Source organism: Leguminivora glycinivorella, chromosome 14, assembly GCF_023078275.1.
Source record: "Leguminivora glycinivorella isolate SPB_JAAS2020 chromosome 14, LegGlyc_1.1, whole genome shotgun sequence".
Lineage (NCBI taxonomy): Eukaryota > Metazoa > Arthropoda > Insecta > Lepidoptera > Tortricidae > Leguminivora > Leguminivora glycinivorella.
Genome location: NC_062984.1, coordinates 3556591 through 3584317, shown reverse-complemented (window position 1 = coordinate 3584317; position 27727 = coordinate 3556591). Strand labels below are relative to the sequence as shown.

General features: G+C 34.6%; 1 protein-coding gene across 7 annotated transcripts; it reads left to right on the top strand.

The window, feature by feature from the left end:
- Nucleotides 1-5647: 5647 nt before the first annotated feature.
- LOC125233664 lies at nucleotides 5648-17388 on the top strand. Of its 7 annotated transcripts, none has more exons than XM_048139731.1 (6): nucleotides 10377-10503; nucleotides 10922-11112; nucleotides 11208-11358; nucleotides 12208-12302; nucleotides 12925-13005; nucleotides 13889-17388. In XM_048139731.1, exon 6 carries the CDS (start codon nucleotides 14246-14248, stop codon nucleotides 16775-16777), a length of 2532 nt encoding a protein of 843 aa, XP_047995688.1. In that variant the 5' UTR covers nucleotides 10377-10503; nucleotides 10922-11112; nucleotides 11208-11358; nucleotides 12208-12302; nucleotides 12925-13005; nucleotides 13889-14245; the 3' UTR covers nucleotides 16778-17388. The 7 variants fall into 6 exon arrangements, with proteins under 7 accessions (XP_047995695.1, XP_047995689.1, XP_047995691.1 ...); XM_048139738.1 differs by lacking the exons at nucleotides 10377-10503; nucleotides 10922-11112; nucleotides 11208-11358 and adding exons at nucleotides 5648-6511; nucleotides 7545-7669; nucleotides 8985-9131; XM_048139734.1 differs by having other exon boundaries at nucleotides 10370-10503; nucleotides 10925-11112.
- Nucleotides 17389-27727: the final 10339 nt, after the last annotated feature.

Sequence of the window (27727 nt, the reverse complement as noted above, 5' to 3'; positions counted from 1 at the left end):
GGAATGGTCATTTTTTGCTTATTTTCTTAAATTACTTCTAAATTACCAAAACAAAAAATATAAAAAAAATATATTTCAGATGCTGATAAAATGCTCTTTCATTCGATATGTAACACAATATAGTTTTAATAACTTTGATTTTTAATTTTCAATTTTACCCCCCAAAAGTGACCCCTGTGATTAAATTTCATTTAATTAAATTACATGTCCGTCTTTGGGCCACAGGTTTACATACGTGTGCCAAATTTCAAGTAAATCGGTCCAGTAGTTTCGGAGAAATCGGCTGTGACAGAGGGACAGACAGACACGCGAGTGATCCTATAAGGGTTCCGTTTTTCCTCTTTGAGGTACGGAACCCTAAAAATAGTATATAAGTGTTTCCACTACACTGAAAGAAGAGATTGTTGATTTTGCACGTGTTGGCGACAAATGAGTTGAATTAACAATTTGATGGGTTAAAGCAAAATGAACGAATTGTTGTTTTCACAAAAAAGTTTTTGTTGGTATGACAATGGTTATTTTTACCTATTTATACATGTTGGCGTAACAAATCATGCATAGTTCAACAGGTAATTGTTGATTTTACTGTTAAAATTGTTGAAATAACAATTTAAATAGTAAAGGTAACAAAATAAATACGTTAAAACAACAAAAGACAACTAACATTTTTTTGATTAACATAAACAACAAAATAAATTTGTTAATAATACATGTTCCCAATAGTTGGTTTAATGTAATTGATAATGTTGGAGTGAATCAGGTTGGCGTAACTCTTTAAAATGTTTGTCTCAATCGTTCCACAAACCGTTGGGGTAACAATATAAACAAGTAAAAATCACAACAAGACATAAAGCTAAATCAACATATTCGAATGGTGAAACGAACACCCAGATGATAGTTAAAATAACGATATGAACGGGTTAAATCCTTTACAAAAAAAAGTTAATTGACATCACCTATTAAAACGTTTGTTTTTCCGCCACAAAAACCTTTGAGATAACAAAACTAGACAGGTATAAACAACAGTCACACAAAATGCTAAATTAACATGTTTGAACAATTAAAGTTACCAACGCGCTTGGATTAAAATAATAATATAAAAAGGTTAAGTCCAGTACAAAAACCAAATGATTGACACAATCCTTTCAAGTGTTTGTTTCAACTGTGACGCAGACAGTTGCGGTAACAATGTACACTTGTAAACACAACATCAATATTTATAGCAATGTTAATATATTCGAATGGTAAAACGAACACCCAAATAATGGTTAAAGTGACTAAACCAGACAGGTAAATACAACAATCACACAAAATCCTAAATTAACATGTTTGAACAATTAAAGTAACCCACGCGCTTGGATTAAAATAACAATATAAAAAGGTTAAGTCCAGTACAAAAACCAAATGATTGACACAATCCTTTCAAGTGTTTTGTTTCAACTGTGACGCAGACAGTTGCGGTAACAATGTACACTTGTAAACACAACATCAATATTTATAGCAATGTTAATATATTCGAATGGTAAAACGAACACCCAAATAATGGTTAAAGTGACTAAACCAGACAGGTAAATACAACAATCACACAAAATCCTAAATTAACATGTTTGAACAATTAAAGTAACCCACGCGCTTGGATTAAAATAACAATATAAAAAGGTTAAGTCCAGTACAAAAACCAAATGATTGACACAATCCTTTCAAGTGTTTTGTTTCAACTGTGACGCAGACAGTTGCGGTAACAATGTACACTTGTAAACACAACATCAATATTTATAGCAATGTTAATATATTCGAATGGTAAAACGAACACCCAAATAATGGTTAAAGTGACTAAACCAGACAGGTAAATACAACAATCACACAAAATCCTAAATTAACATGTTTGAACAATTAAAGTAACCCACGCGCTTGGATTAAAATAACAATATAAAAAGGTTAAGTCCAGTACAAAAACCAAATGATTGACACAATCCTTTCAAGTGTTTTGTTTCAACTGTGACGCAGACAGTTGCGGTAACAATGTACACTTGTAAACACAACATCAATATTTATAGCAATGTTAATATATTCGAATGGTAAAACGAACACCCAAATAATGGTTAAAGTGACTAAACCAGACAGGTAAATACAACAATCACACAAAATCCTAAATTAACATGTTTGGACAATTAAAGTAACCCACGCGCTTGGATTAAAATAACAATATAAAAAGGTTAAGTCCAGTACAAAAACCAAATGATTGACACAATCCTTTCAAGTGTTTTGTTTCAACTGTGACGCAGACAGTTGCGGTAACAATGTACACTTGTAAACACAACATCAATATTTATAGCAATGTTAATATATTCGAATGGTAAAACGAACACCCAAATAATGGTTAAAGTGACTAAACCAGACAGGTAAATACAACAATCACACAAAATCCTAAATTAACATGTTTGAACAATTAAAGTAACCCACGCGCTTGGATTAAAATAACAATATAAAAAGGTTAAGTCCAGTACAAAAACCAAATGATTGACACAATCCTTTCAAGTGTTTTGTTTCAACTGTGACGCAGACAGTTGCGGTAACAATGTACACTTGTAAACACAACATCAATATTTATAGCAATGTTAATATATTCGAATGGTAAAACGAACACCCAAATAATGGTTAAAGTGACTAAACCAGACAGGTAAATACAACAATCACACAAAATCCTAAATTAACATGTTTGGACAATTAAAGTAACCCACGCGCTTGGATTAAAATAACAATATAAAAAGGTTAAGTCCAGTACAAAAACCAAATGATTGACACAATCCTTTCAAGTGTTTTGTTTCAACTGTGACGCAGACAGTTGCGGTAACAATGTACACTTGTAAACACAACATCAATATTTATAGCAATGTTAATATATTCGAATGGTAAAACGAACACCCAAATAATGGTTAAAGTGACTAAACCAGACAGGTAAATACAACAATCACACAAAATCCTAAATTAACATGTTTGGACAATTAAAGTAACCCACGCGCTTGGATTAAAATAACAATATAAAAAGGTTAAGTCCAGTACAAAAACCAAATGATTGACACAATCCTTTCAAGTGTTTTGTTTCAACTGTGACGCAGACAGTTGCGGTAACAATGTACACTTGTAAACACAACATCAATATTTATAGCAATGTTAATATATTCGAATGGTAAAACGAACACCCAAATAATGGTTAAAGTGACTAAACCAGACAGGTAAATACAACAATCACACAAAATCCTAAATTAACATGTTTGAACAATTAAAGTAACCCACGCGCTTGGATTAAAATAACAATATAAAAAAGGTTAAGTCCAGTACAAAAACCAAATTTAATGATTGACACAATCCTTTCAATCCTTTAAGGCTCGGCGGGTTGACCGTCCCACCGCGATGAGTATACGGGAAGACCGTCTTCTATTAGTGCTTGTTGTCGCGTAATTTCATATGAGACCAGGTTGCAAAATCATGATCATTGTTATTTTACGTAATAACATGGCATACTATGTTAGATAATTAATAAATTAACGTTGAAATTTTAAACATATAAGCATTTTTCTATTTATAAGGCAAGACCGACATATGTCCCGTATGATGGGATTTATAACCTTTTCTTTTCAGGTCCAGATATTGTATAATACCTACTGTTTTTCCAACGAATACCTGAGAATCCAATTAAGTCACGATATTACAGGCTCTTTTACAGGTACTTTGTTACTAATAAAAGGTAATAGGATCCTAAGATACGTGAATTAGTTTGGTAACATTTCTTAGCAATGTCTGGGTTTTGCTATATTCACTACAGTATGAATGAATGCGTAATTTTTTGTTCATCACACTCTCACACTAAATGTGATTTTGCACGCAGGCGGAGCGTGAGTTATAGAAAAATCGTTCTCCTTCTAGTACATTGTTTTTTAAAATATTTAAGTGCACGTATAATAAAAACATTAAGATTTGTAACTCAGGGCGTAAATCGCTGGCCATCGCCTTTTTACTATACCTACTCTCTTTTGAAATATTTGTACATACATACATATAATCACGCCTATATCCCATAAAGGGGTAGGCAGAACACATGAACTACTCAAGTTTCAGTGCCACTCTTGGCAAAAAAGTGTTGAAAGAAATCCAAATTGTGACATTGCAGTGATAGGATGCCAGCCTCTCGCCTACGCCACAATTTAACCCATATCCCACAGTCGACTTCTACGACACCCACGGGAAGAAAGGGGGTGGTGAAATTCTTAACCCGTCACCACACTTACTATCATAAACTATAGTATAGTGTAGTATATAGTTACTATCATAATCCAAAAATGTACTTATAATTATATTGATATTGTTTACACTCGACTTAGCCTAAAAACGGTTGGCAACTCCTTGTTTATCATGTCTTGCCTTTCTCTTTTATGCCGTTTTTATGCCCACTTTCCGAGTAGGCACAATTTCGAAGTTACATATTTCAGAACATAACACTAGAAATCGAACGCGTTTTGAGTAGATTCATAGTATTAGTCAGAAAGAACGGTTATTAAATGACTACGTTACATACATAATACACGAATATTCCGACCGCTTCTATTTTATTTTAATTTTTTGCGGAACCATGTTGAAACCATTTGAAACCCGAGATTTATAGCAATGTTAATAGTAAAACGAACACCCAAGTAATGGTTAAAGTAACAGAACCAAACAGTTAAAACAACATCACACAAAATGCTAAATTAACTATATTATACAGGTATACATATGTACTACGTACTAGAGGCGACGTTGCCAAGCGGAAACTCTGCACATGCTGACATTGCGCCTGCGCGGGGTGCGGGGAGCAGTAATTTATTCATAGAGTAGGTCCACCACCAGATGTGACACATTATTATATTCTGCCTAGCGCGGGCATTTTACATTTAGTTAAATAAAATACGGCTATTCTAGTCAAAATTATTTATTTGTTTACAACTTAAACAATACAAATTAATATCATTGTGCTTTATTTATCTTCTTCTTTAAAATACAATGAACATAATTATATGTGTGGTCAGTTGGTAACCAACTTTCCTCAGCACGATTTTTTGTAGTACATACATATACCTCAATGATAATTATTATATGTACAATATTAGTACATTACGATACAAGTGCGTAAAAAGGAAGTTCGAAACGAGTGGCGATAAATTAAAATACGACCAAAGGGAGTGTTTTAAATCGACACGAGTTACGAATTTCCTTTTCGCACGTGTATCGTACGACGTTTTTCAGTACTTACAGACAGATGGCCCTACGAAATTGCGACCTGACAAGAAATGAAACACTTCTCGCACTAGTGCGTAAAAAAAACACCATCTGTACTGAAATAGTACATTACGATACAAGTGCGTAAAACTCGTGTCGATTGAAAACACTCCCTTCGGTCGTGTTTTCATTTATCGCCACTCGTTTCGAACTTCCTTTTCGCACGTGTATCGTAAGACGTTTTTAAGTACAGATGAGCCTCCGAAGTTTCGACCTGGCATATAATGAACCACTTCTCGCACTAGTGCGTAAAAAAAACACCATCTGTACTGAAAAATAGATAGATAGATAGATAGATAGATAATCATTTATTTGTTTGCTACAATACACACCAAAATTAAACAATTAAAACAAAAATAAACAATAAAAAGTACTAACACTACAGAACAAAAAAACAATAGCATACATTAAAATATGGGTGGGTTTGCTGTGTGCGTTGCAGCAAAAACAAAAGGGTCCTGGCTCAGTTATATGCCCCACTCTTTCGGGCGAAGCAACTGGTAATTCTGCTAGAACCCAGGTCACTAACAGATCGTGGTACAAAAATAAATGTAAAAATAATAATAATAATAATAATAGTAATAGTTTGCCTATGTCGAAAATACATTTTGTAGCTAGGCACTTTTTTATTTAAATACTGTGCGTCTTAGTTTATCAGATCAACCTACATACTTACTTATGTTAATTTTACAAAACCAAATCACAAAAATATTTGATGTCGTCATAAATAATTTCACCTCTCTCTAATATTTATGCACTCTGAGGTCTCTGAGTAAGAAAAATACGTGGCCCCGAAAGGGGTAACGGCGTGTGGTGCGAGTGCGATAGAGACGGCGATAGACGCTTCGGTCGAAATTTTTTCCAGGTAATTCGCCAGGCCGCCAGCCCGCCATGCCACTGGCGTCAGTTCAGTTGCGTGAGCGCCGCTGACTAAGTATCACGCGGCGTTTATTTATACCTTAAGGTAGCTAGCATTCGGATCCCAGCAGTCGCGACCCGGCAGCCGCTGCCCAGCAGCCGCACCGCTTTGTAGGGATTTATATGCGATAGGATCCGAATGCTAATACCTTTAGCGTGCGTAGTTTCGTTCGACGGCAGTTAATTATAATGGATAGTGACGAAGATTTAACAGTTAGTTGTGCGATGTACTTGGCTGAATGGGGTTTGTCCGAAACCACTATATCTAATTTTGAAGGCAAGTATTTATCCTTACTTATTCTTAAATTAACATTGTTCTAGTTACACGTCGTTACACTAATACGTTGTGAATATAGGGCCACGTCTCTTATCTAGTTAGAAATAGTGGCCACATCTACTTATAAATAGTGGCTAATTAGTTTATATAATCCTAGAACAACTAACAAAACAAATTTTAGTTAAATTTAGTAGACTGATTGGTTACTTTTCATAATGTTGTGGCGCAAAGATGTGACATCGTACATATAAGTACCTAATGTAATTTTTTTTGGCCCTGTACAGTAATGTCTAATAATATCTGTAAGTACTTATATTTCAGAACGTTCGTCAAAGGTTGAATGTTCAAAATCGTTCCGTACTACCGATAGATTTAAATTTAGCTCTGCAGGGTTAGCACGTGTTTGACGCGAGAGTACTAGTAGGTATGTCGCCGTGAGATAGACTACCCAATCACCCATCTAGTTATGTCTTTAATACAATTAGAATAATACACTGTCATCTATCTCGCGGCGACATACTCCCGCGGCAACTTGGCTGATGCATATTTGTTATACAAGGGGGCAAAGTTGTATTTTAACGCCGAGTGTGGAATTGAAAAACGAGCAAGTGAAAAGATTCTATAGTTGAACCATTTGAACCAGTTGAACCGGTTTGAAAATAGAATCCTGAACTTGCGAGTTATTTAACACACGAGAAGTAAAATACATTTGCACCCGAGTGTAACACAAAACTTTTCCCCTCACTACAGCGAGGAAACTACAACGCAAAAAATGCGTTTATCACTGCTTCTAGTAGTTCCACAGGTGGTAAATCGTCTTTATTACTATACTATTCACCTACTTTTATCAATTTTAAAGCAGTTAATTTGACGTTATCCAAGGTCAAATTACTTTACCCACTAGTGGATAAAATGCGTTTTTACCCGCTGTTATTAAAGGACAAAACACGTGTTTCCGAGCTAGTGAGGGGAAAATATATTTATATAACTAAAATAAACATAAAAGGCTAATGTATGCCTCTTGGTTTTTCAGAAAATAAGATTTCCGTCAAATTGCTGGACTGCATAGAAGAAGCAGAACTTAAAGAGTTGATACCCAGTTTAAAAGAACGAATTCTATACAAGCGTGGAATGAAAAAACTACAAACCATTATACACGTGAGTATTCTTGCATTATAATAATAATAAATCTAGATACAAAGTTATGGATATTTGTTATCTATTTAAGTATGTATTTATCTAATACTAGCTTTTTCCCGCGGAGTCGCTCGAGTTAGAAAGAGACGAAAAGTAGCCTTTGTCACTCTCTACCCCTTCAACTATCTCCACTTAAAAAATCACGTCAATTCGTCGCTCCGTTTTGTTGTGAAAGACGGACAAACAAACAGACACATACACTTTCCCATTTATAATATTAGGTATGGATATGTATCTTTCTGTGTACCAAGGGCGATTTGTATAAGTTTATCCACATTTTTTTTTAAATTGAAATAAGCATAACAGAAACAGTTGTGGTGGCCTCTATTTAACTTTCACTTTAGTATGTCTATATGTAAGTAGTCTTCATGGCTAGAGTACCATCACATTGTCACTTATTTTGTTAATCAACTCGAAAATAGCGAAAATTGGTTAAGCTGATGTCTTAAGCTGGCTGGTAGAATTTACCTTACATAATGTTTTTAACCCCCAACGCAAAAACGAAGGGGTGTTATAAGTTTGACGTGTCTGTCTGTGTGTATGACTGTCTGTCTGTCTGTCTGTCTGTGTGTGTGTCTGTCTGTGGCATCGTAGCTCTCGAACGGATTACCCGATTTTGATTTAGTTTCTTTTGTCTGAAAGCTGAGTTAGTCGGGAGTGTTCTTAGCCATGTTTCATGAAAATCGGTCCACTAGGTCGCGGTCGGGGGTTTTTTCAAAATTTTAATTTTGTTGTTATTGAATAATAAATATAAAATAAATTGAAGGACTTGATTTACTTTGATGTTTTTAACCTCCGACGCAAAAACGAAGGGGTCTTATAAGTTTGATGTGTCTGTCTGTCTGTCTGTCTGTCTGTCTGTCTGTCTGTCCGTCCGTCCGTCCGTCCGTCCGTCCGTCCGTCCGTCCGTCCGTCCGTCCGTCCGTCCGTCCGTCCGTCCGTCCGTCCGTCCGTCCGTCCGTCCGTCCGTCCGTCTGTGTGTCTGTCTGTGTGTGTGTGTGTGTGTCTGTCTGTGGCATCGTAGCTCCCGAACGGATGAACCGATTTAGATTTAGTTTTATTTGTTTGAAAGCTGAGTTAGTCGGGAGTGTTCTTAGCCATGTTTCATGAAAATCGGTCCACTATGTCGGGTCGGGGATTTTTTCAAAATTTTAATTTTGTGGTTAGGTTATACAGTTAGTATTTTGTTCGTGTTGGTATGATGAAAAATGTTGTTTCATTGTTGTAAAACAAGTAACTACTGATACTTTATATAAAATGTTGTTGCTTGTTTCAGGAGACATGCTCTGATGACACTGTAAGCATTAATAGTTCTGATGACACTGTAAGCATTAATAGCGATTTTTCTGCACCGAGTCCTACGAACAGCACCACTAGCACCAGTATCAATAAACTGCCACCCACGAAAGAAAATTCTTCTTATGTAAGTTATTTTGCCTTAATTCTGTCTATTTAATATAAATACCTAGGTACTTCTCTGTCACCCAAGCAATCCAATCCAACGCGTATTAGAATTAAACGTCCATAATAAGAGCTTATTATATATAGATATATTTATCTGGCGATTGAAAAACCGGACCTAAGACAAACAATTTTTGTCATGAGTGACATAAAAGAGCATTAAAAGTTGCGTCAGTTAAATACACTTGGTATGTTCTTTTAGGCTTTTTTTTATCGGTTAACGAAAAAAAATGACACGAATTTATTAATTTCTATTTTAAGTTAATTGTTTTAAAGTAAAGTATCGTGACTATCGTGTGATTCATGTCTTAAAATATCTGCGACCTGCGACTAATAAAGTAAGCTAGTAACCTAGTCACCTTACATACAATCATACATATGGAATCCTTATACAGGTTGTATCTTTTATAACCGGTAATACTTAAGAAGGTGATTGCCCTGTAAATTATGCTTTCAGCTATTTTTAGTAGGTACCTATATTATCGCTGAAATGTATCATTTTAAGAGTAGAATCAGTAGATAGGTATTTATTATCGTTGAAATGTATCATTTTAAGAGTAGAGTAGTGTGAGTAGAGTCGGTGTACACCACCACCAGTAGAGTCAGTTGTACAGTGTAGTCCTTTTTCGAACAAAAAATATTGAGCCAAATTGAGGGTCATTCAGGTACGAGTGAGATGCATAGAAAGTAATTTACGCACTCGTTAAGAGAATGTGTCAGTTCAGACATTCAATTTTCAATTTCTTTTTTTCTGTTTTTAGGAAACATAATAATAATAATAATAATAATAAAATGCTTTAATTGCACACTACAAAAATAAAACATAAATGAAAACGGTTACAAAGTGGTAGGTAACAACAGGCGGTCTTATCGCTAAAACAGCGGTCTCTTACAGACAACCTTCAGATAGTCGAGTGGCGATCGGAGAGAAGTTAACGGGTGGTGCAAAAGAGAGAGACGGAAGAGGAAATTAAATCAAATTGGTATAATATAATACATAAACTACAAATATATATATAAAAAAAAAATGATAAACTACATTTACTAATATATACAAACAATATAAGCATAAATATAAATACATATATACATATATATATGTAAAAATAAGGAAACCATTACAACAACATGAAAGTTCCTATAGGACAGAAAGTTTATGAAGTAGACAAATACATACCACATACACATACCTGCGATTAAATATAGCAACAAATATAGACCTGCCAAAGGCAAACTGATAGATAGGTATAACAATCAAAGGAGGCTACTAAAACGAGAAGGAGTAATTTGTCGGAAAAGAAAACTGGAATTCGAAAATACTGACCAGGAGTTAGGTAGGTACACCTACCTTCTTACACTTTTACAGAGTCAACGCCAAATACACTTAGGGCCACTTCCACCAACGAAAATGGAGGGTCAACTCGAGGGTTAACCCACCATTTTATATGGAATTTGACAGATGACAGCTTACTAACCCCGAGTTAAATGTTTAGTGTAAGTGGGCTTTAAGGTGAAAATGTAAATGGTTCACTATTTTTAGATTCCTGATTACAACTGAGAAATGTATCAGAGCAGACAAAGTAGCCAAATGTATCATGAATCTCAACCCAACTTTATTATATTATAGGTCTAAGAATTTGTCGCAACTTGCAATGTATTTAGCTACATTGGCTGTTCTTACATGTGTTTTATGTTTACTTTTAAAATATTGTTTTGCATTTTAGTTTTGTACTAAAACATCATTGTTTTCAGAAGAAATCGCAGTAGACGAGGAAACCCTTATATGGCTTCAGTATAATAAAGAGCCATTTCAAGAAGTCAAAGATAAATGGCTTCAAACTAGGCAATATCGCATGGAAACCGATTACAAAAACGCTAAACATAATTTACAAGACATATTAAAGAAATATCCATTATTGAAGCAGAGTTTTGGCTTTCAGCTTGTAAGTATAGGTACATGTTTAATAAAGCGGTAAATAGTCATTCAATATGGTTGATATTTACACACAATATAATATTACCCTAATATGATTTGCAGATAGAATTGGACTTTGAATACAGTCATCCTAAAAGGGGCATCTCACTTTTCCTGCAGTTTCCGCAGTTTTTAAAAAAAGTTAATGATACTTTTATTCGCGTTAAAGTATTTCAAGATTTAAAGAACCTCTTCAACAACACAGAAAAAGAAGGTAAATTTTGCCTGTTGTGAATGTTATCGCGCAATAGAGATAGATTATTTATCTTATGTGTAATATGGTTCACTATTGTCTCGCAGAAACTTTTTCACATATTTTTGATTTGCATAATAGTTCTTGGCAGAAGTCACGTTTGGCAGAAACAACTTATATACGCAGAATATGGTTTAGCATAAATCATTTCGCAGATTTTTGTAATACCGAATCGTACGTTGGCATAATGTTGATGAGCATAATAGTCTTCTAGTCGAATAGTACTTTCGCAGATAATATTTGTGCATAATATTGAGGCGGCATAAAGTTGCAATTTGCTTTTTGATAGCGAGTCAGATGTGTTGGGGATGCAAGATACCTAACACCCTCCTAATCACCCTCTCTTCGCTCGTAGTCGTACCTAACGAGGCCTCTGGGGCTGTATTTCCTTTTCGATAGCGTGTCATAATTCTGCTCTTGTAATAGTATGCTATACGATTATTATGGTACATAAAATTATACTAAATCGAAGTCGGCCAAAGTAATGTTCTGTGAAACAATATTCTGCCAAATGTGTCGTATGCGTGGTAGTAATAATGCCAACTAAATTTTCTGCAAAATTACCATTCGATCGAAAGTTTTTCTGCGAAACATGTTATGCCAAGTGTGTTTCTGACCAAAATTATTCTGCCAGATGAGGGTAATCCGTGTAATATAGATCGAGAAATTTGGCCATTGATTCTCTCACCCCAGGAAAAACATTAGAATAAACACCTGTATTAATGTTTATTTTAACACGTGGCCGTAATTCTGTAATAAGTTCATTTAAGTAGTAAAATAAAATGTACCATACATTTTTTTTTATTTCAGACACGAAAGTATTTATTGCTTTGTCCTTACTTTGTGGAAAACTTGTCCCGACTGTCGGCAGATTTGATGCAGGAAATAAAGATAAAGACGAAAAGGTGAGATAGCTCATACGTTTACACATATCATGTATTAACAGTAGATAAACAGTATAAACACCCTTATAATTGAACAGGCACCAGCGTGGTAGATGGTATAGACATTAACATGCCTCACGACAGTTAGAATGTGATAATTTTTATATTATTGGGTTGGCAACAAAGTCTTTGCGTTTTCCAAGTGAATATTTATTCCTTTATTCATAACAAACACAAGACTGTTTTTAAACAAAATAATGCCCATTTGTTTCCACTAGGGTATCTGATTCCTCGACCTTTTTGAAGTCTCGAGTTTCGAGAAATCTTGAGCCCAAAGTCTCGAGTCTTCTCGAGTCTCGAGTCTTCTCGAGTCTCGAGTCTTTCTTTATAAACGGTAAAATTTTGATAAAATAATAAACAATAATAAGATTAAAAGTTTTTATTGCACCGCGCAATGATAAAAAAAAATCGTAAAAACAATAAAAATATTATTTTAAATAAACATAAATAAAATTTTAACAAGAAAACTACAATTATAGTCTTGATAATAATACTCTTATCCTTGGCAACGACTTTAACTGCCCCGCCTGTGCACGGGTGAAGTAAATTAAAATGTCACGTATTAACTCATTCTGTTTTTCAGCGCTCATCAAAGGCAGAAAAAACAAAGTATAACAAACCGACCATCCTGGAGTCACGAGACAGTTTGATATTGCATGTGAAGGTAAATATTTTGAATCTACAATACCTAATAATTGTGTATACTAAATATGTAACATAAGTAGACATTTGAATAAGAACATTCGCAAGCCATGAAGAAAATCCAATTTTCGGGTTTGTCTTATTCGTAATCTTTAATTTCAAATGGGTATTAATAATCTTATTATTTTGAATGGACATGGCCATTTACATTATCACTATTTTTAGGGTTCCGTAGCCAAAATGGCAAAAACGGAACCCTTATAGTTTCGTCATGTCCGTCTGTCCGTCTGTCCGTCTGTCCGTCTGTCACAGCCGATTTACTCGGAAACTATAAGTACTACAGTGATGAAATTTGATGGGAATATGTGTTGTATGAACCGCTACAAAATTATGACACTAAATAGTAAAAAAAAGAATTGGGGGTGGGGCCCCCCATACATGTAACTGAGGGATGAAAATTTTTTTTTCGATGTACATACCCGTGTGGGGTATCAATGGAAAGGTCTTTTAAAATGATATAAAGTTTTCTAAAAAACATTTTTCTTAAAGTGAACGGTTTTTGAGATATCAGCTCTCAAAGTCGTAAAAAGTATGTCCCCCCCTCTATTTTTATAACTACGGGGTATAAAATTCTAAAAAAAATAGAGGTGATGCATGCTAATTAACTCTTTCAACGATTTTTGGTTTGATCAAAGTATCTCTTATAGTTTTTGAGATAGGTTGATTTAACTGTAATTTTTATTTGCTGCTACGGAACCCTTTGTGCGCGAGCCCGACTCGCTTGGCCGGTTTATATTATACACGAGATATTTACTAACGTGTCTCAATGTTTTAGCGTTCCCGTTATTTCGGTACTGGTGCAAGGAGCAACTGATATATTTATGATACATTTTTTTTTGTTTTAGACTCAAGGTGACATCCAAAATCGCCTTACAACACGTCGGGATATCCAACTTAAGAAAGGACTCACATGCCAACCAGTGGTAATTTGTGTCGGGCCAGACGTCGAAAATTTAACGGAATTCTACGTCAATTTTGACGACGTTACTTACCAGCTTGAGTCCCTGTTAAAAGCTGTCGACATTTGCTTCAAAACATTTCATGTGTTTGACATACAATATCCCCATGAGAGTATTCAGCCGTGGATGTTCATACAACATTATATGTATGATATTAAAACGCCGCAAGATCATAAATTTCCGAGTGTTGCCACTTTAATTGCTGACTTAATGTAAGTTACTATTAATGTTACTTTAGTGAAAATGACGTTTAAGTGCTTTATCTGTAATAACGAGTTCAAATCCCTGAAAGGTTTGTTTTTACATCTCGACCTAAAGCATAGTAATTTATCTGAATATAGTTGTACACAGTCTACATGTAACAGACGCTTTCAAAATATAAAAAGCTATAAGAGACATCTCCTCAGTCACAATATCAAAAAGCCGGGTAAATCTCAAATTAGAACAAAGATAAATCATACACACACACATAATGAATTAAGTGAGTCGAGCAGTGGTGGTTGTTTTCTCCACACTGAATCTAAACTAACTAATGACTTTGAAGTGACATGTAATGAACATTGTGAAACAGAAATACGAAATGTTACATTACAAAAGCGTTCTTTTTTACAATTTTCAAACCTAACTAATTTAGACGGCGTAGCTGACACAAATAACAAAACCGTTTTTGATAACAGCCATATTGAAAATCTACAAAACAAAGCGTTAAATTTTGCTTTGTCCCTTTATAGCAATCCAAATTTGAACAGGGCTACGGCAACAAATATTTTAACTGAAGTAACAGAAAACATTACTAAAGTTATTGGTGAGACTTTAACTCATTACATGCCAGATGCTGTAATCAATAGTTCTATTCAAGCTGTAATTGATGTATGTTCCACTCCGTTTGAAAAAGTTGACACAGAATGGAAACTGTTACAGTACTTTGAAGGTTTAGGTTGTTACATTAAACCCCAGCAATATATAATAGATTCATCTGTGATACCATGCTTACAAGATGGCTCTAACATATTACAAACAAAGACGGCCAAAGGGACAAAGGTTTCACTAAAGGAGTTGTTTAAATGTTTTTTTGAACTGCCATCAGTGTTTGATTCAACTCTAAAAAATATGGAAAATTTACAGAATCAAACCGAAAAGACACTAAACAATTTCATTCAAGGATCTCTATGGAAATCAAAGATTTCAGGTAGGAGTGGAATATTCATCCCTTATTTTTTATATTTTGATGATTTTGAAACGGGCAATGCTTTAGGGAGCCATTCAGGCAAACAGTCCATAGCAGCCACATACTTGAGTTTTCCAACTCTTCCGTTGCAGTATTTATCATTACTGGAAAATATTCTTGTTGCTTCACTATTTAATACATCCCTAAAAAAGTATGGTAAAGATTCACTTTTTCATTTACTTATCAGTGAATTGAAAAATTTGGAAACAGAAGGTATTAATATAGTGATTGAAAGTAAAACACAAAAAGTACATTTCATCCTTGGTTTGATTATTGGCGATAACTTGGGCTTAAACTATTTATTAGGATTTAGTCAGTCATTTTCTAGTAACTTTTACTGCAGATTTTGTAAAACTCACAAGTCGGTAATGAGTAAACAAACAGTTGAGTCAGTTTATGATTTGAGAAATAGAGACAATTATACTGAAGATTTAAGTTCAAATGACCCAACCGGAACAGGTGTAAACGGAGGTAGTATTTTCAATACTCTTCCTACTTACCATGTTACTGAAAATATGGCAGTCGATATCATGCATGATATTTTTGAAGGTGTTTGTCATTACGATATATGTAACATGTTATTGTACTATGTTCATAGGACTAAATTATTTAGTTTGAGCACTTTGAACAACCGATTATCATTGTTTGATTATTCTGCCAAGGAATTAGATCAAAAGCCCACCACGGAAATAACCATAGAAAATTTAAAAAATAAAAAATTAAAAATGAGTGCCTCTGAGATGTCTTGTTTCGTTAATATTTTACCTTTTCTTATTGGAGATCTTGTTCCAGAAGATGACAGAGTATGGAACTTTTTTTTGAACTTGTTAAAAATTATTGATATTTTGTTAATGTCCGAAATTGACTGTTCAATGATAGAATATTTAAAATATCTAGTAACCGAACACCATGAACAATATCTCGAATACTTTAATGACACGTTAAAGCCTAAACATCATTTTATGATACACTACCCTAGTATTATAAAAAGTATAGGACCTCTAAAACACATCTGGTGTATGCGATTTGAAGCAAAACACAAACAATTAAAACAAACTGCTTATAATACATCATCTAAACGGAATATACCTCTCACTTTAATGATAAAACAACAGTTAAACGTGGCGCAAAGAGCTCATACTAAACAGGGTTTCTCTGATAGACTTACATTTGGAAGTGTTGATAACACTGCAATGATTCGTGAATTAACCAATGCTACAATAAACGGATCTAGTATACGTGATGTTCGAATTAATTCGGTGACAAAACATGGCACTATGTTGAGGCCTGGATTGGTTATTACCATTTTCAATGAACAAGAAGTAATATTTTACAAAATTGTTTATATACTTAAATTGGAGTCGGACATTATTTTATTATGTAAAAATCTCATTAATATTGGTTTCAATGAGCATATTCAATCGTACCAGCTACACGAAAATTGCACGAGTAAATTTGAATGCCTTAAATTAGACAACGTTACAAGTCTTCCAATAGTTCCTCATTTGATTCCGAATGGAGATATGTATTGTAGGGTAAAATATTAATTAACCTACCTTTACTTCGTTCTTAAGCATTACATATTCTCACTATTACGATTAGGTTTAGGACTTTTTATCGCATACCGTGGTTCTAAAATCCGTGGAGTCGCCATATGAAAATTTTTTGAAGTCATAGTCCAACAGTATGATGTCATATATTAAATATAAATATTTATACATCTTACTGTAACATCGCTACTGAGTTCATTTTAATTGAACGTAATTAATTTTAACTAATAATGTTATTATTAGTCAATTTTATCAAAATCCTATATAATAATACTACATTAAGATGTAATTAACTACGTTCGATTTATACCTATAACATATATTATAATATTTAATAACATTATTAGTTAAAATTGACTACGTTCGATTAAAATGAACTAGGTAACGATGTAACAGTATGTATAAATACTAGCTTCTGCCCGCGGCTTCGCCTGCGTACTAAAAGTATATTTATTGAAATATCCGTATTAGGTTTCTATGTAGTTAATACATTTGTCCGCGATTATTTCGATTACATATTGAAGTTTGTTCTTAAAGAAATGCTTGCAATGATTGTAGAATTGTTACACAGCGAGTAGGTATGTATTCTATATACACATAGCCAGTATCTCGACCTATCCCTATCTCTATCCCTATCCCTATCCCTATCCCAATCCCTATCCCAATCCCTATCCCTATCCCTATCCCTATCCCTATCCCTATCCCTATCCCCATCCCCATCCCTATCCTGTCCCGTCCCGTCGAATCCCAATCCTTGTCCCTGTCCTTGTCCCGGTCCCTGTCCCGTCCCTGTCTATGTCCCGGTCCCTGTCCCGTCCCGGTCCATGTCCCTCTTCCTGTCCCGTCCCATCCCGGTCCCTGTCCCTGTCCCGTCCCTGTTCCTGTCCCTATCCCTGTTCCGTCCCGGTCCCTGTCCCGTCCCTGTTCCTGTCCCGTCCCGTCCCGTCCCTGTCCCTATCCCGGTCCCTGTCCCGTCCCGTCCCTGTTCCGTCCCGTCCCTGTCCCGGTCCCTGCCCCTGTCCCGCCCCTCCCCTGTCCCTGTCAAATTATCATGTTAGGTGAATTTTGAAAAATCCTTTCTTATAGTGCACCTCTAAGGAACTTACGTGTAATTTGAAATCTCTTGAACCAAAAGTAAACATAAAAACTAAACCCATATGGTTATTTTTGATATTTAAACCACAACAGGGGAGAAGGTATTTCTCACTTCCGCCTCGTTAGATTGTAAAAGCGTTGTATTTATCGTGATCAGCGACCCGATGAACCATAAAACAACACCCATATTGGTTTTTTGACTTTATCACCCACTTTTCACCCTTTTACCCCTTAAATTTTCAAAAAAATCTGAAACACGTTTTTACTCATACGTCTTTAGGAATCCTCCTGTGAAGTTTCTAATAAAACAGTCAAACTAATCTTGTTTTTTCATACAAAGTTTGAACCCCCATTTCACTCCTTTAGGAGGTGAATTTTGAAAAATTCTTTCTTAGTGCTCCTCTACACTATATAAGGAACCTACGTGCTAAATTTGAAATCTCTAGCACCAGCGGTTTCGGCTGTGCGTTGATATGTCAGTCAGTCAGTTTCTTCTTTAATATATTTAGATTATGTTTAGTATGACATCATACTGTTGGACTTTGACTTCAAATAATTTCATATGGCGACTCCACAGATTTTAGAACCACGGTATGCGATAAAAAGTCCTAAGACTAATTACGGTAGTAACAACTGGGATTTTTTCCCAGTAGTTATCAGTAATTACTTTAAAGTTTAGTGCTAACAGGTGGTAAAAAAATCTTCAACTATTACCAGTGGTAACAACTAAGTGTTAACAGATGGGAATAACCCTTCGCCCAGTTTCATGCTTTCGTTTGGGACTGTAAGACCTGTTATTTATGAAACCAAAAGAGTGTAAATGATCATTAGATGTAGAGAAGTAAATAGCTTGATAAAATAAAAACATTGATAATCCTGTTATCGATAATTACCTATATACTCTCCTATTAAGGTGGCATCACTCAGTTTATGATCCTTTCTCAAAACTCGGCTTATTCTCAGTTGTCCACACCCCGCGCTAAGGTGTACCTAGTGGGAAATGTTTTCCCATCTCTTCTCTCTGCTGACTTCTGATAAAAAATCTCACCCATTGCGCGGGGTGTGGACAGCCGGGAATGGACCTGAAACTGGCGGTCTGCTTGAATAATGGATATTCATTTAATGTACCTACTGTTTAAAAATAATACTCCTTTAAAGCTTTTCTGTTTATTATAAATTTTGGTACATAGGCGCCACTTCCTATATAAAGCAATAGGGCACTTTTCTGACGTCCTAATACATTCTATGAATGCCATAACTATATATTATATGAACTTGATACATAGTTACCGCGTATTTTATTAGGACGTCAGTTTTGTGTAGTAAATTTTTTATGGCAGAATTGCTTGTAGGGAGTTGGCTACCTCTTAGAGTATTGAGCATTGTAGTGTATTTTATATTATTATATATTTTTTTAAGAGCCAGTCACTTAGGACTGAGCAAATACTGTAAATTATATTATTAACAAATGTTGCATGGTGTCCGTTATTCTCAGTTGTCCGCACCTCTAAGGTGTACCAAATGGGAAATGTTTTCCCATGTCATCTCTCCGCTCACTACACTGATCGAATCGAAAAATCCCACCCATTGCGCGGGGTGCGTGATGAGGTGCGGACAGCCGGGAATGGACCCGAAACTGGCGGTCTGCTTGAATAATGGGTATTAATTGAATGTACCTATACTGTTTAAAAATAATACTCCTTTAAAGCTTTCAAACGATCGCATTTCTGTTTATTATAAATTTGTGCACATATTAGGCGCCACTTCCTATATAAAGCAATAGGGCACTTTTCTGACGTCCTATACATTGTATGAATGCCATAACTATATATATTATATGAGCTTGATACATAGTTACCGCGTATTTTATTAGGACGTTAGTTTTGTGTAGTAAATTTTTTATGGCAGAATTGCTTGTAGGGAGTTGGCTACCTCTTAGAGTATTGAGCATTGTAGTTTATTTTATATTATTATATATTTTTTTATGAGCCAGCCATATAGGACTGAGCAAATACTGTAAATTATATTATTAACGAATAATACACGGTGTCCGAAAACTAACGCCTGAACGAACGGTTTCGCACTACGTCCGATCTTCGTGATCCGATTTCTTTCGGATCTGTGCGTAAATTACTATAGAAATAGTCCTACGGCTAAACCGAACCGTGAACGGTCACCATACTTTCAGGGGTTCGAATCGGACTTAGTGCGGCCCGACGCGACGCTTGCGAGACGCTAGACGTGGGGGGACCCTAATTAGTTTAAAAGCTGTTGCCCAGGTGCTACCAGTGGTAACAACTTGGTGGTAATAGGTGGGAATAATGCCGAAAAAGCGACCATGACCTCCGACTTTTTCTTAACTATATAGCATTATTTCAGTTTATAATTTAGATAATTATAGTAGTGTTAGTGGTAGTAACCTACTGAAAAACACAAAAAAAATTGATTTGTCCACTAGTTGGAGTCGCATTTTGTACGATCGCGTGCTTTAATTTGACGTGACACACTTTAAGGCTGTGGAAGTCCTGTGTATTGAAATGCAAATGAAAAGTTTGCGAAATGTGTCACAAATTAAAACACGCGACTGTACAGGATTGTTGGATTGTGTTATTTAATTAAATTTACAATCGTAGCCCAAAATTATCCATAATATGTTTGTATGCTTATTCCATCAACATTCTACTACCGTACATGATTTTCCTATGAACCGTACGTTTTCCTATCATAAAATATTTCAATTTGTTTTTCGACATTCCGACATCTTTCTATTCCTATGATTTTGACTAATGTGTCGTTTGTATTTTGTTTTTTGATGCTATTAAAGTATTAGGGTAAATCGTCAATTACTTGTTACTGTTCAATAACTGGTCGCTCTTTAATAATTAGCCACTTTGAACTAAAATGCATTCCGCCTACCAAAACACATCAGAATTGAGACATAAACTATTTATTTGTACGTTTATTCAGTTGCAAAGCTGTTTCAACCTAGATCTGAACAATATACTCTCTCTCTTATGTTTGTTACAAGTTCTTGCACAGTATACATTTTTTGTATAACTTTATACCAGTATTTAATTGAAAAGTAGCCAGTAATAGACGATCTATCCTTATTTTATTATGAATAATTCTCAAGCATAAGTTTAGTTTCACGAAATTGTTTTTTTTTGTATTGCCTTTCTTGTTTGCTTATACATACATAATTATGATAAGTTTGAATATTTTGACCATGTGCGCAAGGCACTAATAATGAATGGTATTTACGCGAACGCGTTTCATTTAATTGTTTTGTATCTGTAGGTTCCATTGGTTCATAATAAAACTTTTTATCGAATGAATCGTTTTTTAATTTTATTTTTAAAATAAGTACTTACTATGTCGAACCAACTTATTAGGCTATAATTTCTGTGTTATATGACTAATGTGTAAATTATTCAACATTTTCAAGAAACTTATATTGACTTATGTAATTATATTGCTGGTGTCTTGGTGTTGTATTAAGTTAAAATCAATAGTATCTTTAACAAAGCAGTTTTCTTGTGTGTTTCTTCTACTAATTTTGTTGCGAACACTCAAAATGTATGTCTTAGTATCAAGTACACATAAATAGTATTTGCAACAAAACGGTTTTGGTGTGTCGAAATCGTGTTTGTGTCGCATATATACCTGTTCCTGTTTTATGTCCTACGTAAAGCATTAGTCCCTCTCGCACTAGCATATTTGTCAGAAAGGGTCGAATGCTTTATTGAATGAACCTCTCGAAATAAAGGTTTGCTCAACAGGAGATACAATGCTGAATCAACTTCTTATATAATCAAGTTGTGGTCTTAACAAATATAGGTTGATTTAGCATTGTAGCTCATGTTAATGAAACTTTTACTCGAATGGTTGATTCAATAGTATTTTATCTGGTAGATGCAACACAAACGCATTTATTGACACAACAAAACTGTTCTGTTGAAAATACTATTTTATCTAGGTTGATTTTAAAAATATTTTGAGTATTCCCAACAAAATTAGAGTATGTTGACACAACTAAACTGATTTGTTGAAAATACTATTGATTCTAGGTTAATATAACATTAAGATAATTGTTGCCTCAACAAAACTACACTGTTAATTTTATTATTTAATCGAGGTTAATTTAACAAATCATAAACGGTTATCCTAACTACTACAGAAAAAGTTGGTTCAACATTGCAAGTCTGTTCAACTAACCCTTTTTTTAGGGACCAAGTAGGTTAATTTGATCAATAAATTTGATTGAATTAACACGTTAATATTGTTGAAAATACACTCTCACATCCATTGACACAACAAAACAGTTCTGTTGAAAATACTTATTTATCTAGGTTGATACTACAATTAGAGAATGTTGACAGAACTAAAATGATTTGTTGAAAGGACTATTGATTCTAGGTTAATATAACATTAAAACAACTGTTGCCTCAACAAAACTACACTGTTAATTTTAACATATAGTCGAGGTTAATTTAACAAATCATAAACGGTGATCCTAACTACTACAGCAAAAGTTGGTTCAACATTGCAAGTCTGTTCAACCTACCCTTTTTTTTAGGTTAATTTGATCAATAAATTTGATTGAATTAACACACCGATTTTGTTGAAAATACACTAGCACATCCATTGACACAACAAAACTGTTTTGTTGAAAATATAAATTTATCTAGGTTGATACTATCATTAAAATCACGTAGATTTAACACAGACAAACTCGTATCCTTAACATTTCGAGTATGTAAAATTAAACGCTGTTAGATAGTTAATTTTACTGATATGTTTTGTTGTTTTGACAGGTTTGCACCAAGTGCATACTTGTAACAATAACCATTAAAAGTAAGTAGATTTAACACAAACATACCTGTTTTCTTAACAGTTCTAGTACGTTAAACCTAACCTTGTTAAATAGTTAATTTTACAATTATGCACCAAGTGCATACTAGTAAAACTGACCAAAATCGGAAGGTAAATAAATAATTTACAATTTGCTAAACGGTTACATTAACCTTTGTGGTAATTGTAAAAACAACTAAAAATCTATGGGTTGGTGCTATATTAACCCCATGTTCGAGGGTTAATATTACATTATATTGAAATGTTGAATCAACAAAAATGAAATAAGTTAAAATTACCGTAACCGATCAACAATACAGTTTTTGTTAGCTCAACAAAACTCAAGGGTAGGTGCTATATTAACCCATAAATTTTGTTAAAATATGGTAAAACCAACTAAAAAATTCTTTCCGTGTAGGCCACCAGCGCTTCTTGCATTTATGCAACTTTTGTAATAAAATTATGGTGTTGAGTGAAAACGAAATTGTGACATTGTAGTGACAGTTTACCAGCCCATCGCGAAAGGCCGAAGCCGGATGGCATTTCTGCGATGCCAAACGCCGCAAAAATGCAGTCTGGCTCTGTCGCGCCAATACACAAGAGTGTTAGAGATGAGATAGCTAATTAGCTACGAATAGATAGTATCGTGAGGGTTTGGCAATTCGGCTACGCACATAGAGACCTTTAAGACGATATAGGAGGAGTCAATTCTCCATACAAACGCTCTCGACTGTTTTCTCCCTGGTTTTTGAAGATAGAGCAATAATTTTTTTCAACACAGGTGTCGGACCGTTTTTAATTTTTTTGATATTATTATTTTTTAAGACGCTAGAGCTCATCAAATATTTCCAAAAACGGCCTTATTGATTATGGCGCAAATAAAGGTGTGGAATTCAAAATTGATAACAATTAGCCAAAAAAACTAAACGGTACGACACAGATTATTTCATTGTTATTCGAAACAGTCGACTGTCGAGAGCGGAACCTCGATTTTAAAGATTTTTTCACAATATCTTTAACTGAGTCTACGGTTTGCTTTTACTTGTATCGATTGTTCTACGATGAACTGTCAATGAAATGAAATTATTTGAAACGTTGTCTTTGAAATAATTTTAACATGATTGATATACATATTGGAACCAAATTTCAGATTTCTAGTGCTAACGGTCGCTGAGATTATCCGCGGATGGACGTACGGACGGACGGAACGGACAGACATGGCGAAACTATAAGGGTTTCTAGTTGACTACGGAATCCTAATGATAACTATGATCTTTAACTATTATGATAATCTAACTCCAAATTCGCCTATTACGTATTATAGGGCTCATATTATAAATAAATAAAAAATATTTATTAATCATTACTCGCTTGCCCTTATCCCAATTACTTGGAGTCGGCGCAGTATGTCTTTTTCTTCCATGCCTCTCTATTAGATGTCATCTCATCATTCATTTGCATTCGTTTCATTGTATTGAATTAAGTTTTTTTTTTTTCAAGTCATACTGAACCCTTCGGTAAATCCCGACTTCTTATTAACCATTATATGGCCAACATTGTTTTGATGGGTGATTTGATAATTAAAACAGATTATTTAACATTTAACTATAATCATGTTTGTGTTACATTGTTGCTATCTAAATAAATATTAAAGTAGATAGCAACATTGTAATGATTTCGGCGCGTGATCACCTTCATTCAGGCTTAGGCCGATTTCACATTATCCGATCCGATATATCCGAATCGAGTCCGTCATCCAAAATCTTGAAGTTGGAGCCTTTAATAAGTTTAATATACACCTTGTTTTTATTGAATTTCGTTAACTTTAAAGGAAGGTTCTTTAGATCAAATACTTGTAATTTCTTTAAGAAACAAGCGTCTTAACTTTTACGGTTATCGAGTTATTAAAAAAAATTAAGATAATCACTGAACACGTGTGTGACTGCCTTTACCAATTCCTAATGTTATTTGTTTTGATATGTGCCGTCAATCACTTGAAACCAACTTGAATGTTATCCTTAAGGGTCTCTCACACTGATTAATACATTTATTATATATGAAAACAATTACTAAAAGTGATATATAGGTTCCTGATTATAAGCCTAACAACGTGTCGAATTTTACGGAAAAAAAAACACAGTGTATAGGATATCGGTTCAAACCAGACAATATTTAATGTGATTTCGTAGTAGGTGGTAGGAGTTAGGCGACCCGTTATAAAAATCATCTTTCTTCCTTAACAGATATCACAAAACATCCAATTGATATCTATTATCGAAAGTACCTCGGCCTTGTCGTCACTTTCCATCAGTTGCGACTAAGGTCAATCACTGGCCAGTTTATAGTAAAAAAAATAAAAAAGTACGTTACTCAATGAGTAAAATTACATCAATAACGCTGTGAAAAGTTTGAAACGTCGGGATGTATTATGAATTCCTTATACGTTCAAGTTTTATATTTTTTGGTTAACTATCGCGTTAACCGAAGAAAATATTATCTATCAAAAATTACTTAGATTATTAAGTAGAAAGTCTAAGAAAGAAACGTACCTCAGTACCACACAGAAAAAGGTACGGTGGGCTAGATGACATTACACCTTTGGGGTATGCTCAGCTAGATGGCGCTAATATTAATATTTGATATTTTAACACATAATATCACAGTTTCGTTTTCTTTCAACCCCTTATTTGCCAAGAGTGGCACTGAAGCTTTAGTAGTTTCATGTGTTCTGCCTACCCCTTTATGGGATACAGGCGTGATTGTATGTATGTATGTATCAAACTAAAAATATGGGCCAAATTGTCTTAAACTGAGGTTCAAAAGTTTTAAGCCTGTGTCGAGAGATGGCAGTCTATGCGCTGTGATTACACATTTTACTTTGACAGTAACTCTCTATTATTAATACTCGATCCTCTTTGGTAAATTGGTGACGATATTAAAATAAAATAAATAAATAAATAAATATTGGGGACACCTTACACAGATCAACTTAGCCCCAAACTAAGCAAAGCTTGTACTATGGGTGCTAACCGACGATATACATACTTAAATAGATAAATACATACTTATATACATAGAAAACATCCATGACTCAGGAACAAATATCAGTGCTCATCACACAAATAAGTGCCCTTACCGGGATTCGAACCCAGGACCGCGGCTTAGAAGGCAGGGTCACTACCGACTGAGCCAGACCGGTCGTCGAAAATGTACACTAAGATTCTTTTTAATTTACGGAATCCTACGATAGCAAAATCATAAAGTCATGATGAGAAACAACATGTATATCTGTTATCCTACGTGGTTTTGTTTACGACAAAGTTGGTAGCGGCATGAATCTTATTTTTTTTAGGGTTCCGTACCTCAAAAGGAAAAAACGGAACCCTTATAGGATCACTTTGTTGTCCGTCTGTCCGTCCGTCCGTCTGTCAAGACCCTTTTTCTCAGGAACGCGTGGAGGTATAAAGCTGAAATTTATATCAATTACTCAGGTCTACTGTCCCTTGAAGCTGTGAAAAAATCAAACTTCTAAGCCAACGCAATCAAAAGATAGAGCCGTTTATGCCGCAAATTTTCGACACTTGCAAGGGAATCAAAACCTACAGGGTGCTTCCCGTGAACTCAGAATCTTGAAATTTGGTACGAAGCAACGTCTTATAGCATAGATAAAGGAAAAATTACGAAAACCATAAATTTTTAGTTACATCACATAATATTTTTTTTTTTTATAATTTTAACCTTACTACCCATTTCCTCATAAACGCGTAGAGGTATTAAATTGAAATTCATACCAAATACTCAGGTCTATAATACCTTTAAGCTGTAACAAAATCAAACTTCTATGTCAACGCAATCAAAAGAAACAGCAATTTAAGCTGCATATTTTGAAACTCGCAAGTACTCGCAAGGGAATCAAAACCTAAAGGGTACTTCCAGTCGACCTAGAATCTTGAAATTTGGCATGAAGCAACGTTTTATAGCACACATAAAGGAAAAATTCCGAAAACCTTAAATTTTTAGTTACATTACAAAATATATATTATGACTCGATTGTCGTAATGAACGAACTTTGTAAACCTTGCAGGTTTGTACGGAACCCTCGGTGCGCGAGTCCGACTCGCACTTGGCCGGTTTTTTTTTTTAATCTGTATTATCATCATTTAATACATTGTATTATCATCATCGAATTTGTGTTCATAATAATAGAAATAGAAATCATTTATTCGTGACAAGCGACAACAGAAATTATTTACACAACACAAAAATATAGGTACATACATAATAATTGCCACGAAATGGTCCCGACTCAGCATGGTGTTAGCCTGGGAGGGCCAACGCTGATAATGATATATTCATCATGAAATTGAATTTGTATGCATAATAATGATGTAGATAAGTAATTTGAAAGTAATAGTTATTTGTTATACAAGGGTGCAAAGTTGTATTTTAACGCCGAGTGTGGAATTGAAAAACGAGCAAGTGAAAGGATTCTATAGTTGAACCACGAATGAAGCAAGTGATTTGAGAACAGAAACCTGAACTTGCGAATTATTAACACACGAGAAGTAAAATACATTTGCACCCGAGTGTAACACAAAACTTTTTCCCTCATATAGCGAGGAAAGTACAACGCAAAACACGCGTTTATCATTGCTTCCAGTAGTTCCACAGGTGGTAAATCATCGTCATCACTAGTTTCACTCACTTTTATCAATTTTAAAGCAGAAAAAATGACTATATTCAAGGTCAAATTACTTTATCCACTAGTGGATAAAATGCGTTTTTACCCGCTGGTATTAAAGGACAAAACACGTGTTTCCGAGCTAGTGAGGGGAAATAGTTATTTGTTATACAAGGGGGCAAAGTTGTATTTTAACGCCGAGTGTGGAATTGAAAAACGAGCATGTGAAAGGATTCTATAGTTGAACCACGAGCGAGGCGAGTGGTTCGAGAATAGAATCCTGAACTTGCGAGTTTTTTAACACACGAGAAGTAAAATAC

Bases quoted from the DNA above. Each gene is read 5' to 3' on its own strand.
- LOC125233664 (XM_048139732.1), top strand. From the start codon at position 14,246: ATGACGTTTAAGTGCTTTATCTGTAATAACGAGTTCAAATCCCTGAAA.